Below are 13,814 nucleotides of genomic sequence, written 5' to 3'. Positions count from 1 at the left end.
TAAGCCACTGCACAAGTTCATTTGCAAACAAACCTTGAGGAAACTTTTAGCTGCTGCCCGGCACTGCTCATAGTATTGCCTCCATGTCAGGGTCACCCACTGGCCCTCTTTTTTGGAAACCAAGGCTGGATGATCCCCGTACGCTTCCACCGTCTCCAGAAACAGCTGATGGACAGTGATGGGAGTCTCTGAGGCCGGGCCCGAGCCCTCCATCCTCAGCCTGACTGCCTTGTGTCTGCTGCTGCTCCATAGCTGGTCCGCTGGGGCCAGAGGTGCTGGTCCGTTCGCCCTCAACAAGGGAACTGCCTTGGGCTCTTCTGTATTGGGACAACAGGGACAGCCGTATTTACTCGCCATTAATAACAAGTCAAATTCAGAAGACACCCTCACCAAACCGAGACAGCAAGCTCAAGAAGAAGAGTCGGGTTTATGAGAGGACTATAGACATCTCTGGACTAACCCTGTAGATTTCTTACACATGAATTGTCAGAGCAACAGAATTTACAAGTTGTGCTGTGAATGTGGGAGGGCTATAATGATACCTGAGACAAAACATAAATATCAGTGCCTACCTACCGATCAGGTTTGGTTAGAGGAAGTTTGGTGAAAGGCTTTTAGACGCACCATTAGACTGGTTCAGATCACTCTATTACTTAACATGCTATCCATCTTCTTTTGCATTTTTCCCTTTTTCATTTTCCATAGTTATATTATCCAAAAGCAAATGTTGCTGTATCACTTTGAATTTTAGCGACCCAAAATGTAGGAACTATTTGAGAATCTCTTTAAAAACAAAGAACACATAGTGACAACAAGTACATAATGATAATTAAGCTGAGAACGAGGGTCATTCTCTGACTCCAGCGTAAGGATAGAAAGGTTATGCTGTGTTGTATTGGATGTCATTTGAAGAGATCTCTAAATGATATTTTAGCTTTATTTACTTGACAATCCTGCTGATTTATTAAACTGCATAGAGTAAGTATCTCTCAAACTCTGCCCTTCATGCAGCTGCTAATACAGTAGTAGCTATTTGGGGGCTTTTGACCTTTTAAAGCGACAGAATGTCTATATCCTTTTTCACAGGTTGCATTTGTTTCAAGATGTTTGTGTTTACTTTGAGAGTGATGGCGCCTTCTCAGATTTTATCATTTTAATGTTTTTTAGAGGTGTTCACTGTAAAAGACGATATTTGGAGAGCCTACTAATTTATTGTTTTCGTGTATCTATTGTTATCATTTATTGTCTTGTTAATTTGTAACTCAGCCCTTGGAGCCGTTGAGAACAACTGTGCTCTACAATTACTAGTTCGACAAGTCTTTCCAAATCTTTCCCTCTTGAGGCCGTTTTTAACATCAGATTAGTTCCTGGAGTTATTTTTAAACATTTGCAGTTTCCCCACTTGAGAAGGATCGATGAGTCTCCCCAAACAACTTTTATTTTGGTAGGTTCAGCATATTAGTTGGTTCAGTCACTAAGACATTAAGCCATGTAAGCCTTTTTAGGTGAAAAACCTTTAAAGAGAAAATAACACATAGAAAAGAAAACCCATATATATATATTAAATATACCCATTAATGTAAACAGGCAAAGCGTTCATGATAGTTTGAGTGATAAAGCACCAGTGCCATATTCTATAATCTAAACCTAATATTTTGAATGCACATTTCCCTTTCTCCTAACGTTGCACTCTGACTCTTACCTAGTGAAAGTCCTTCAGTGGCTTCCTCCAGCTCAGATGTTGCACAGAGCTCAGCTGTGGTGGCTTCTCCATTGAGGATGAGGGTGGGGTGAGTCTTTATGTTTGTGGAGTCTGACGGTGCCTTTTGGGTAGAGATGCTGTGGACAAACATAATTGTTAGTTACATAGTGCAAATGGATCAAATCTACCTGATAGTAAAGATGTGTTTTTTCACTTTGGGACACGCATCATTTTGCATACATCTCAGCTCTACCATCCATGACTGCAACACCACTGCTCTTAACCGAACCCTCTTGGACACTCATCTTGTATTTGCTGGAATAACAAAGAAAACTAGATTAAATGGGTGTTAAGTACAATCAGCTATCCTACAAGTAAATAAGAATTCCAGTTATGAAACAGCACCGCTCTGGTCATACACTGTATATAACACTGACAAACATTGCAACAGGTCAGAGTCAATGACCGCCATCACAAAATGTTGAAACTCTGAATATTGTGCCAGAAAGCATTGGAGGACATCTACATGCTTTCATACTCTTTCACCCATATAATCACACATTGAAGCACAACACACTGCATCTCAGTCATCTCTACTTAATTCAAGTTAACAAAGTAACGAACCAACGTTTCACGTATTAGATGAAATTTAAAACGTTGAGCTTGACTTGAGATCTTCCTTGATTCAGTTCTCTTGTGAATGTACTGCAGAGAGTAAAATAATGCAGTTTAGTTCACAAACAACTTAACTACTGTGTTTTATAGTCACAAGCTGTATCTTCAGAAAAAGAAACTATAAGCAGACGTTACCTTTGAAGAAATCTGTGTAGCAAAAAGTGAGTAGGAAGTCCTATAAGAGTCCTATAGGGGTTAACTGAAAGCCCAGAGTAATTCCAGGTATTTAGTCTCAGTATGTAAGAATTACTTATTCATTGTGGAGGGGGGTTTTAGAGAAAGACTTAGTCGGTTGATCAAACAATTAAAAGTAAGCGGCTTGCTCACATCAAGTATTTCCATCTCTTAGTCATGTGTTTGTTTTAAACACATTGACCATGCAGCCCAAAGACTAACGAATGAATTTGTTCTGTCTACACATCAAAGAAATCATCAGTGTGCGTAGCAGTATATTTTTCTCAGCCGTAGAATCTTAAATTAAATTGTGAAATTCATTTATTATTTTCAGCTGAAGCAGAAAACGAGCTGTAACATGTCAGCAATCAAAGATATTCAAAGTGCATCATCCTCATACAAGGCACGCAGTCCCAATAGCAACGTATGACAACAACGACACAAGTCTCTTTCACACACTGCAACATCAAAAAAAGATCTTAAAATTGAAACTTTTCCTACCTTCTTCTGGGACAGAGCTGATTGACAAGTCGTCAGGTGCAGGACAGACCCGGATCAACCTTTGCCTGGTGCACGTCTGTTTGCCCCCTGGAGAAAGTATCAGCCTAAAGAGAACCTGCTAAACTGCATACCAGCTTCCCTCGCACTCACACCTCAAATCCAGAGCGACTTTCGCAATCCTCTGAACAACTGCCGCTGAGGCCGAGTCGACCAGTTAAAGATCCACCAACAAGCTTGACAAAAGGGTTACTGCTCCTCCAGGTGAGGCAGACACACAAACATCCTGCGACTGGTAGAAACCTGCTTTGTTTATATTAATGATACTAGCAGACAACTGCTGGTATTAGATGTGGTGGAAATTAATCTGTGAGAAATAAACGTGATGAAAATGCTCCCAAATGTCTTTTAAGTATTTTATTGAACAGACAGTTAGAATAATTCAGCTGAATGGATAGACAACATTAGTCCAAACACATTTAACAGTATAAAGCAGGTGTATGTGTGTTTGGGGGGTATTTAGACTTATATCATCCCTAATTGACTCATGAAGACAAGTCATTATCAGATATGCAAGGGTAATGATAAAACTAGAATTTTTAACTAGAAACTAAAAGTTCTCTCCGGTTCATGAGGAGAGATGAGACTTTGAACCAGTTTTTCAAAAGTTCAACAAAACTTGTGTAACTAACACGTCAAGAAAGAAGTGTCAGTATGTTGGCAATACACGTTAAAATGCACAAACATATTAGGGACATCGTGTTGCACACACCTTTTGCAGAGTCTGCATTTTCGTAAGAACTCTTCCGCTTCTCTATTTACTTCTTGGTAAAAACGTGCACAAGAGAAATCGGTAAGAATCCATGATTTCTATTTAAAATATCCATAGATCAATACATTAATACAGCCCTTGTTTCCTCTTTTGTCTGATAGTCTGGGTTAAAAAGTAAATATAGAGGAGAGTTCAACCACCTTGCTCACAGGCACCGATGTTACTAAATAATACCAGCAAGTCCAGACTGCTAATATCTGGGCACATGCCATCTGTGGAGGTTAGAGAGTAGAAAATTGAACGTGCTTCAAAATAACATGCAAATCAGTTTCACTAACAAAAATTCTATCGCTGTCTAGATTGAACTTCTCATTGTATTTTGAAACAGTAGAAGTATTATCTGCATTATCTTCTGATCACTTATTGCAGATGCTAGATGTCAGATTAAAGAATTTAGTCGAGTTTTCATCTTTCCACAATAGAAACTTTCTTTATTTGCAGCCGTATCAAACATGATGTCTAAATGTTTACATTTATTCTTTATATTTGATCAAATCAACATATTATCATGTTTTTGCATGGTGAAGTTAGTCGTTGTACAGAATGACGGGAGGAGGATGAGCTCCTGGGATTAAACACATGAAAGTAGCCTGAAAAGACAAGAGACACATGAAGCCCTTATCCTGGTGGCCACATCATCTGTCTTCCTCCCAGGACGTGGACGTGAAGGTGGTAAACTGACTGAGCACCGTGCTTTCCCTCGTTGATCACTGCAAAGGACAGAAAGAGACCCAATATTCAATGTGCACGTATATAAACAGCCTGTATTCCCACATATACTGTGTATCACTATAAGCCCATTTCTGCAACTTACCCACTCTGTATCCTTCATCTAGAGACTCTTGCTTTGCCACATTTTTGGCAATAACCAACAAATGTCCCAAGAGCTGAAAGATGTAAGAAAAGAGAGCTGAAGACGCGATTTTTTTTAATGCATGTGTGCACAAAATATATAGATGAGCCAGCTCGCAGCCTTAGATCCTCAGGTGGGGCCCTTCTGGCTGTTCCAAAGTCGAGTCTGAAAACTAAAGGTGACGGTGCTTTTACCATCGGGGCCCCTCGGTTTTGGAACGAGTGGAGGGTGTTATAGCAGCAGATTAATAGGAAGATATGTGCAACACTCACACGCTTGTGCACTGTTTGGGTGCCCACCATCCCATCACCTTACAACCCCTGAACAGGATCAGCAAGTATAGTAAAAATGGATGTACAGATTTACCTCTGCATCGTCATCTTTGGCCTCACTTATTCTGGGAATAGGGACCCTTGGAATAACCAGGAAGTGAACAGGGGCCTGTGGGCTGATATCCCTGAATGCCAAACACTGATAAGCACACAAAAAAACAACTTATATGAAGAGTTGAACTGCAAAGTTACTCTCAACATTCATATGCTGAATTATCTCTGGCCTCCATGTGGAACAGGACAAATGAGACGCAGTGTTTTGAGGAGGTTGGCTGTTTACCTTCTCATCTTCATAGATTATATCTACAGGGATGCTTTTATCAATCACTTTGGAGAAGATGGTTGGAGCTGGGGAGCCATACTTCTTGCTGGCCTCCTCTGCCAACCTCACCTCGACACTTTTGGTGCACAGTGGTCTCTGTGGGACCGAGAGACACATCACACACAGAGGAAATTAAAAAAGCTCTGCGCTGAATAACAAACAACTCATAAACCAAACCTCTTGGTGGGCGGACACTGTGTTCACCACAGCCTCCACCAGGACGAGTGGGACAGGTGTTGTCAAAATGCTCAGCTGCCGTTAACGAAAAGAAAAGGTTTATGAGAATGAGACGGTGTATCTGAAGAGCAGCGGACTTTACCTCGGCTCGACAAACACGCTGCAAACGGCTGAGGTCAGCCGCTCTGGTCCCGATCAACTGCGTCCGTAAAATCTGCCTAAAATACATAACTAGCTAACCAGCTAATTTAGTATATCCGAAGTAAATATTTCAGGGTTAACTCGTTTTTTTGACACAACACTGTGGTCTAAAAAAATCGTGTTGACAGTTGAAACTGTGTTGTACGGCGATGTTGCCTTTACGTGCTCCCTTGTAATGTTTACTTCTCTTCATATTCTTCGGTTGTAAAGGTAGCTTGCATCCTTAGCGTTGCACTACTGTCATCTTCTGGAGTTAGTTAACTCCTACAGTGACCAAAATGTTATATTACATTTCTCTGTGATTCGTATCTGCTATACAACTAACCAGCACATGCTCTACAGTTTCTAGTACCTGACAATGATCTCAGGAAGCGGTTGGATGCTTACCTAAAGTGTGAAGTGTACTCTTCAGATTACTGTGCCCTATTCTTAACCTAGTAATGACTGTCTCCTGTTTTTTATTACCTCCCCTACTTCTTACAATACCAACTCTATTTTGAATTGTACAATTACCCTTCCTTCTGATTCTTAAAGATCAATATGTGTATCTGTCTCCTTTATTTAACAGCTTGTTTGGCTAATTTGTCCACTCTTTCATTTCCCAGCATGCCTGTACGAGCAGGAACCCAGATTAATACAACCTCAGCACCTTGTTTGCCGAGAAACAACACGCCCTTAGATAAGTATAAAGTTATTATTTACAATATGTTTATTTATATGGTGGTATTTGCGCATATAGGGGCATTTATGTATGTGTAATTTAATTTATATTGTTGGAACCAGGCGAAAAACCCGTATAACATAATTTACTGACCATCAAAGTTCACAATTTCACATCAAATGATAAATATGAATTCACTGATCACTGTATCCAAACTGTACAGCTGGTAGTGTACGTTAACGTTCTCTAAGTCTGATTATATCCATGATCATGTTGTGTTCTTACAAATTTACGACATTTTTCAATGCGTCCAAAGGGGGCATTTTTTTAGGAGTTACAAGGGTCCGTTCAAGAGCCTCAACGTTGTTTGATGCTAACATTAGCTTCATAAAAGTAAAACATGTAAAATGGCCGTAAATGAAATTGACCATAATAATAATTTTAAGTTTCTCAGTTCATACATAGGAGTTGATTCTTTAGACAACTGAAATACTGTCGAATATGGACATGTATTTCTGTTATGACTTTTCGTCCAGCAGGGGGCGATGTTGGGGGAGACTAACGGCGCATATGTCAACGGAAGAACAAGTTTGAAGTCAAGTCATACAAGAAACATGGCGGCCCGCACACGGCTGCCCTTGCTGTTCCCTAAAAAACGGCCCCCGCTTAGAAACCAAAGGCTTGCCCACACCGATGCTGCGGTAAAGGAGCCCGCGTATCCCCCCATCGTCTCCTCCCTCACGGCTAAAAGCAAATGTGCCCGCGTGCGACAGGTCGAGGACCAGGTAAAGACGATATGCGGCTCTCCCGTGGAGGAGAAGCTCTCCCTCATCACTCGCATCCAGCGGAAGAAATTCGTGGTTTATCCTCAGACTTTCGCTCGGAACGCAGACAGATGGTACCAGCACTTCACCAAGACCGCATATATCCCGGGCTTGCCAGAGAAGTTCACCCTGGGCCCGGAGAGGAAGACCCAGGCGGAGGAGGAGGAGAGCTCTCCGCCAGCCGCAGCTCAAACCACTCTACCGGGGGTCGACAGCGATGTGTTCGAGGACATCCGCTCCTTGGTCACTCGTGTGATTTTACAGGAGCACTGGCACATTAAGAAACGCGCACCTTTCCTGTACAGAGAGCAGGAGCAGATGGTTGGACCTTTTCTGAGAAACCTGGTGACTGGACTCACCTTCAGTCTGGCCACATACAACCCACTGCTCCGCCTCGCCAGTCTGGGTATGAATCCCTCATTTGACACCAGTCTATCTTAAGCTGCCCTTCCACCCACTTTGGCACAATCAAACCATACATTCCAGGCCTTTGTGCCTCCTTTTAAAACTACAGTTGTGACAACATTGTGAATGTAAACAAGGTTTTTATCCTTTATTTTTACTGATCAAATAAAGCAGGTTATTGATATTTCTCATTCAACACCAATAATGTGTTTTGATTGCTGTAAAATTTCCAAATGCTGATTTAAATAATGAACTATCTGACCAAAAAATATGTTGGCAACAATACAATTCGCCTTTCAGTGCTTTTGATACTCAAAAAAGTTCCCCAAAACGTTAATTATCAAGATACATAAACCAAAGTCCTTCATAGTATCTAGTTTTACATCACAATAGCAGTATTACTGTGCATTCTTTCCATAACTATCTGACTTCTGTAAGTCATATTTTGTGTATTTCTCTATCAGATATTGCTCCCCAGGTAAACTTCTACTGGAGGAGAGGACAGAGAATCATCCCAAAGGGGCACCGGAGAGGCCGGCAAGAGCCAACCAGGTTCCAGATCGATGACCAACCGCACTGTCAGATCAGGTTAACCCAACAACTGCAACAGGTGGACGTCATTCCCAAACAGTGGACTATATATATATATATATATATATATATATATCATTAATAGGTGCCGTTTAATGTCAAGCATTCATGTGATTTTTTTCTTCTTATCCCTTTTTGTTTTTAATTTCTCTTAGTTCACCCCGCTGGAGGCTTCTTATGCAGCCGATGTTCCAGAGGTGACGTTTGCTCCGGACCTGCTGCCTCTGTTCAGAAGGCAGTACGACAACGGCATCTTTACAGGTAACGCAATAGAGCAGTGACATGGGTCTTACTTCTCTTACTTTCTGCCTCAGCATATCCTTTTTCCCCTTTTTAAAATATTTCATTGACTCCTAAGTACTTGAGAAAAAGCAGTATGTATGTTATTTTGGAAGGTTTTCAATATGTTTAGAAAATTACATGATGACCTATTTTTATTTTTTAATTTTTAATTTTTAATTTTTTTTGAAGTAGCCAAAACAACATGAATTGAGCATGTTGTGTTCTGGCTACATTTAACATGTTTCAGTTCTGTCTTGCTGCCACTAGAGGGCGCCAACGTGCAGCTGTTCAGTCACTCGAATTCAAAACGTTTAACCGGCTGTAATTTTCTCTACGAGATGATTGTTTTTCTTGTTTCTGGAGAAACCATTACTCAAAGCAAACACTGCTTTGGTGTTTTGCTCTTAGCATTTATACTGGTCTAATAAAGTGTAATGATGCTAACAGCTGTAGCCTGGGACTTTCAGTTGTATGTTACGTTCCAAGTTATCCTGTTTCCATTGATCATTAACCTGTTCGTGTTTATGCAGCAGCTGCATTAAATCTTTTCTGGAGCTGCAGCTAACGATTCATTTCATTATCAATAGAACTGCCAACTGTGTCCTCGGCTAATCAGTTAATTTTCTGGTCAATAAAAACAGCAGAAAAACATGAAAAATGGGCATCAAGTATCCCCGGAGTTATTCTTGTTTTGTTTGACCAACAGCCTAAAATCCACAGATATTCACTTTACTATGATGTATGAAAAGGAAAAGCAGCAAATTCTAATATTTGTGAAGCTGAAACTATCAAATATTTGCATTTTTGGCTTGAAAATTGACTTGACCTGCTGATTGATTCTCTTTCAATCAACTAAGCGTTGCAGCTCCGGTCTTTTCTGGCAAAGACGGTCCATCTTAGTCTTTTACATCGAACAGATTTCATAACTTAGTATCAATCAGAGATTGAGAAATATTAAAAAAGGAAATTTTAAACTGGGGAAAATATTTGAAGCACGTTGTTGTTGTTTGATTCCTCTCTCAGCTGTGCCCTGTCCTCTTGGTCTCATCAACAGGTGCCAAGGTACCGGACCCGGCATGCTACGGTCAGACTCAGTTCCACCTGGTGCCCGACCGGTACCACAGAGACCGGATGGCTCGGCTGCAGCAGTCTGATCAGGTGGAGGTCTTCCTCAGAGCCAATGCACTCGCCAGCCTCTTCGCCTGGACAGGAGCTCAGGCCATGTACCAGGGTGAGTTATCAACGCAGCAAAGAGATGCGCACACACACACACACAAGTGGACTTTAACTGAAGAGGGGAGAAACAGCTGATGGTCTAACTTCCCTCTCTCACCTCTGTAGGTTTCTGGAACCACGAGGACGTCACCAGGCCTTTCGTGTCCCAGGCTGTGATCACAGACGGACATTTCTTCTCCTTCTTCTGCTACCAGCTCAACACGGTGGCCCTCTCTGTGGAGACGGACGCCAACAACCCCAGGAAGAACCTCCTGTGGGGCACTAAGAGCCTGCGACTGTACGAGAGCGTGCAGGACGGAGCGGTGGTCGGGCTGAACGACGGCGTCATCAAGCTTCTGGTTCAGTTCCTCATGAACCGGCCGTAGAAGTTCGTAAATCAAGAGGACGAGCTTCTAAAGAGGCCAACGTGGCGGACATGAGGACGTTTGTCAGATTGTATAAAATGTAATGTTCAAAAATGCAGAAACGTTAGTGATAAGCAGGCTCATGAGTATGAAAACTGAGTATTATTAATGTGCAGACTGTAGCCTATTTATGCAAAAATAAAATCATGCTTTTCAGATTGACACTCGTGTGTGTTTGTCAGTGCCAACATTAATAAGACATCTGTTCACTCATACACACTTACTTCACTGACATTGCACTCCTGTAACATTGGACTTGAGAAAAAAGGATCAGAATCGATGCAGCAGAACCAGAGGTATCTTTTATTCCACATATTCTTCCTCCTTGTCCCTCTGGAGCCACATAAAGGTTTTTACAACTTCATTTCTTATGTGCAGTAGTTCTCAACAAGCCCTGTGAACAGAAAATTGGTGGCGTTCCCCTTTAAGTGAGCTCTGTCTCCATATCGGCTAACACAATGGCGTTGATAGTTATTTCAGGCAGTGACTTGTGTATTTTTAATTTGCATGTTCACACGCACACTGGCAGGTGACAGGTTCAGGTTAACAGCTACAGACGGTTGAAGTCATGATTAGGGTGAAAAATGACCTTTTCTGACCATCTTTTTTGTACATTAACATGAAAAACACACAAGCATTTGCATATATGATGAAATATCTTGATATACACGCTATTATGGCATTACACAGCATGTTCACTACAAGGACAAACTGCAAAATTGTTGCAAGCACAGTATGAATGGTTATGGGAGTGTTTTGTTTTTTTTACGGTGTAAGGCACTGCTCACAAACCATAACACATTAATAACAGAAGTAAAGAGAAGTTGAGGTTTAAGTTGATACCAAAAAGCAAGAAATGCACTTCCTGTTCGAGGGAGAGGTGTGATGCGTGTCAGTTTTTCCCACAGGATGTGGGTGTACATAAGACTAAAAGGTAAAAGGTAAATGCTGCCACGACAGCACTGACGGTTATTAAGTGGTGGTTATTGCACTTTGTTTTTGTGAACACACGTATAGAATAGTTGCTGAGATTTTGAATTTAAAGCTTCAAATCACATTTGAAAAGAATCAAAATACGTCAACAGTTTTGAAGAAGCTTTGATGTGTTGGATTTGCAATTTTTAAATTTTCCGCTGTCTCACTGAAGAACTTTCCTCTGGTTCGTTATTTTCTCCCTGAGTCCTGATGAGGGAAATACAAAATATACATCATTAAAAACTACAAATAAATACATTAAACTTAAAAATATATACTTCTTTAGAGAGCTCAGCACCATTCCCAGAGTACTCACATTGTATTTGTTTGGTCAATGGTCCCATTTCCTGAGAATACGGCAGATAATTTCAAGTTAAAATACAACATAAAAGTACACATAAAACACACAAGAGTATCAGCATACTGTCTGACTACCTGCTGTGTAGTTTTTCTTGGACTGACATCTCTCGTAGAGCAGAATGGCGGCGACCAGGACGCTCACTTCGATCACGATGGCAATGAAGGGCTTCAGAGGCTCCTGGAAGCTGATGACCTTCAGCAGTGGGGGAAGACGTGTTCAGATGTTTTACTCGAGAAACGGTTACACTGCACAACACTGTGAAAATACTCCATGACAAGTAAAAGTCCTGCATTCAAAACAACCTCAACTTGAAACACCCAAGTCAAGTAAAAGTACCTCAAATTGTACTCAATTGTACTTAAACACAGTAATTGGGTTAATGCACTTAGTAACTTTCTATATCTCACCTTCAGCTCCACGTGGCTCATCGTGGTGCTGATGGCGTACACCGCACCGCAGTAATACAGGCCTCCGTCAGCCTCCGTCAGGTTGTGCACCACAAGTTTGGTCTTCCTCTCTTCGTTTTTGATCTCATAGCGAAGAAGCTCTGCAACGGCGAAGATCTGCTCCTGGATCAAATATCAAATATTGAATGGGTCAGAGGCACATAAATGTGTTCACAATCTTTCAAAGTGAAAAACAAAATAATTAAATTAAATTAATTGAAAATATTCCATCGATACAGATTGAATTTAGACACACCTGCACAGGTGTTTTCAGATATTTGACACAAATCGATATGAAGGCTCAGAGCAGCTCACCCACCTTGTCTGTACCATTTGCTTTGTACCAGTTCCAGGTGATGGGTTTCGGTTTGGTTTCCTCCATTTTACATGCAATCACCCCAGAGTCCCCCACATAGCTGACTATCGGCTTATCTCGCACCTCACCGATCTGTGGAGCTCGTGGACAACAAGGAAAAAGATCATGAGAAAAGGGCATTGTTTGTTCTGCATTATGTAAATATTGGCATTCATTATGAAAGGGACTGAACAAGCTGATAACAACACAAATGCTGGCTGGAAAATGTTAAGATTATATTTATACATATATATACACACATATACTCATGAAAGGATGTGATCTGTACCAGCCAAGACAAACTCTATTTTTGCTTCTTCACTTCCAAACACGCATGAGTAACTCCCGAGGCTTTCTTCACTGACGATGCTGAACCTGTGAAGCAAAAAAATAGACACAAAAACATATTTTGTTAATTTAGTGTGAATGTTATTTTAAAAAGGTCCGTAGATAATGTGCTTTATATTCTTGTAAATTAAATAAAGTCACAGATTTGGACTTCAAACTGATAAAAGCCAGTTGTGAGACGTCCAACTTAAGTTCTCAAGCTGCTGTACATTAAAACATACATTTTAGTTGTATGAAATATAATAATGGCTATTAACTTTTATTGTACATCATGATGCACACATGCATTAATAAAATGATCAGACAACTCAGCACACAGTGGATACGGGTATTTACCTATCAAGACAGCCAATTTATGATAAACAATGTATTTTTTTAAGCTGATGGATGGAATAATGAACATGTGTACTCACACTCGTTTGAGTTTATACTGATCGCCCTCCAGTTGCACTGTGACTTGGCTGTTCTCAACTTCATCCCCATCTTTTCTCCAGAACCCAGTTATGTTTGGTAGTTTGTTCTGGTTACCTGTCCAGGTACACGCCAGTGATAGATTGACAGGATTCAACAGTTCAACTTTCTCCGTGTGACTTTCACCTGCATGAAGAGTTGAAGCACGGACACAATGGAAATTCAGAATGAACATCATGATTATACTAAGATGTAAAGACCGCTACCTTCAAGAGAAGCGCTCCTTTCATCTGTTGGCAGGGAGGTGATGGGGACCAGTGGTGGGGGCGTCGGACCAGGTGTTTCTGACAGGAAAACAAATAATTAACACACACAAACTAAAAATGTAGCACTAACCGTCAGTATTCATAGTAAGAAGGGGCTACATTATATGAAAAGCAAGTTCTAACTTGGGTGTTGATAAGTTGTCTGTAAGGAAAGCGTCGTTGTTAGGATATTATTGATCATTGCTAAGGCATTGCTATGTGTTTGATGTTTAGAGTTGTTGTCAGGGTTATGACAACAACCTTTATGAGGGTGTTTCTAGGTGTTTGCTAGGTTGCACTTGCTAAGTTTGCACTAGCTGGTTGTAAGTTTGCACCAGCCAGTTGTTAGGTTGCACTAGCTGGTTGTTTGGTTGCACTAGCAGGTTGTTAGATTGCCCTAGCTGGTTGTTAGGTTGCACTAGCTGATTGTTAGGTTGCACTAGC

The 13,814-nt window shown here is 41.0% G+C and overlaps 3 protein-coding genes across 5 annotated transcripts in view; 1 reads left to right on the top strand and 2 right to left on the bottom strand.

Annotated features, from left to right (window-relative positions):
• Positions 1 to 11: 11 nt before the first annotated feature.
• hint2 (histidine triad nucleotide binding protein 2) lies at positions 12 to 6,337 on the bottom strand. The gene is made up of 8 exons (XM_031849574.1): positions 5,708 to 6,337; positions 5,347 to 5,484; positions 5,101 to 5,205; positions 4,696 to 4,768; positions 3,053 to 4,591; positions 1,943 to 2,017; positions 1,703 to 1,839; positions 12 to 317 (listed from the first exon to the last, which is right to left on the bottom strand). Exons 1-5 carry the CDS (start codon positions 5,792 to 5,794, stop codon positions 4,500 to 4,502), a joined length of 495 nt encoding a protein of 164 aa, XP_031705434.1. The 5' UTR covers positions 5,795 to 6,337; the 3' UTR covers positions 12 to 317; positions 1,703 to 1,839; positions 1,943 to 2,017; positions 3,053 to 4,499.
• Positions 5,613 to 10,770, top strand: mrps30 (mitochondrial ribosomal protein S30). Its single transcript, XM_031849570.1, has 5 exons — positions 5,613 to 7,657; positions 8,121 to 8,266; positions 8,403 to 8,508; positions 9,584 to 9,760; positions 9,871 to 10,770. The coding sequence occupies exons 1-5, from the start codon at positions 6,973 to 6,975 to the stop codon at positions 10,128 to 10,130; spliced, it is 1,374 nt and encodes a 457-aa protein (XP_031705430.1). The 5' UTR covers positions 5,613 to 6,972; the 3' UTR covers positions 10,131 to 10,770.
• Positions 10,446 to 13,814, bottom strand: part of emb (embigin) — a 4,292-nt gene continuing 923 nt past the window's right edge. Inside the window, exons 2-9 of one of the 3 annotated variants that reach the window (XM_031849571.1) lie at positions 13,332 to 13,409; positions 13,068 to 13,251; positions 12,596 to 12,681; positions 12,271 to 12,407; positions 11,913 to 12,074; positions 11,580 to 11,697; positions 11,461 to 11,491; positions 10,446 to 11,351 (exon numbers count right to left, since the gene is read on the bottom strand). In XM_031849571.1, coding sequence (XP_031705431.1) covers positions 11,291 to 11,351; positions 11,461 to 11,491; positions 11,580 to 11,697; positions 11,913 to 12,074; positions 12,271 to 12,407; positions 12,596 to 12,681; positions 13,068 to 13,251; positions 13,332 to 13,409 — 857 coding nt within the window. In that variant the 3' untranslated portion in view covers positions 10,446 to 11,290. The remainder of the gene's footprint in view (positions 11,352 to 11,460; positions 11,492 to 11,579; positions 11,698 to 11,912; positions 12,075 to 12,270; positions 12,408 to 12,595; positions 12,682 to 13,067; positions 13,252 to 13,331; positions 13,410 to 13,814) is intronic. The other 2 variants (XM_031849572.1, XM_031849573.1) reach the window with 2 other exon arrangements.

This window comes from Anarrhichthys ocellatus, unplaced genomic scaffold, assembly GCF_004355925.1.
Source record: "Anarrhichthys ocellatus isolate YVR2014 unplaced genomic scaffold, GSC_Weel_1.0 scaffold9, whole genome shotgun sequence".
Classification (NCBI taxonomy): Eukaryota; Metazoa; Chordata; class Actinopteri; order Perciformes; family Anarhichadidae; genus Anarrhichthys; species Anarrhichthys ocellatus.
The sequence above is the reverse complement of the archived record's forward strand: the minus strand, read 5'-3'. Positions and strand labels throughout refer to the sequence as shown.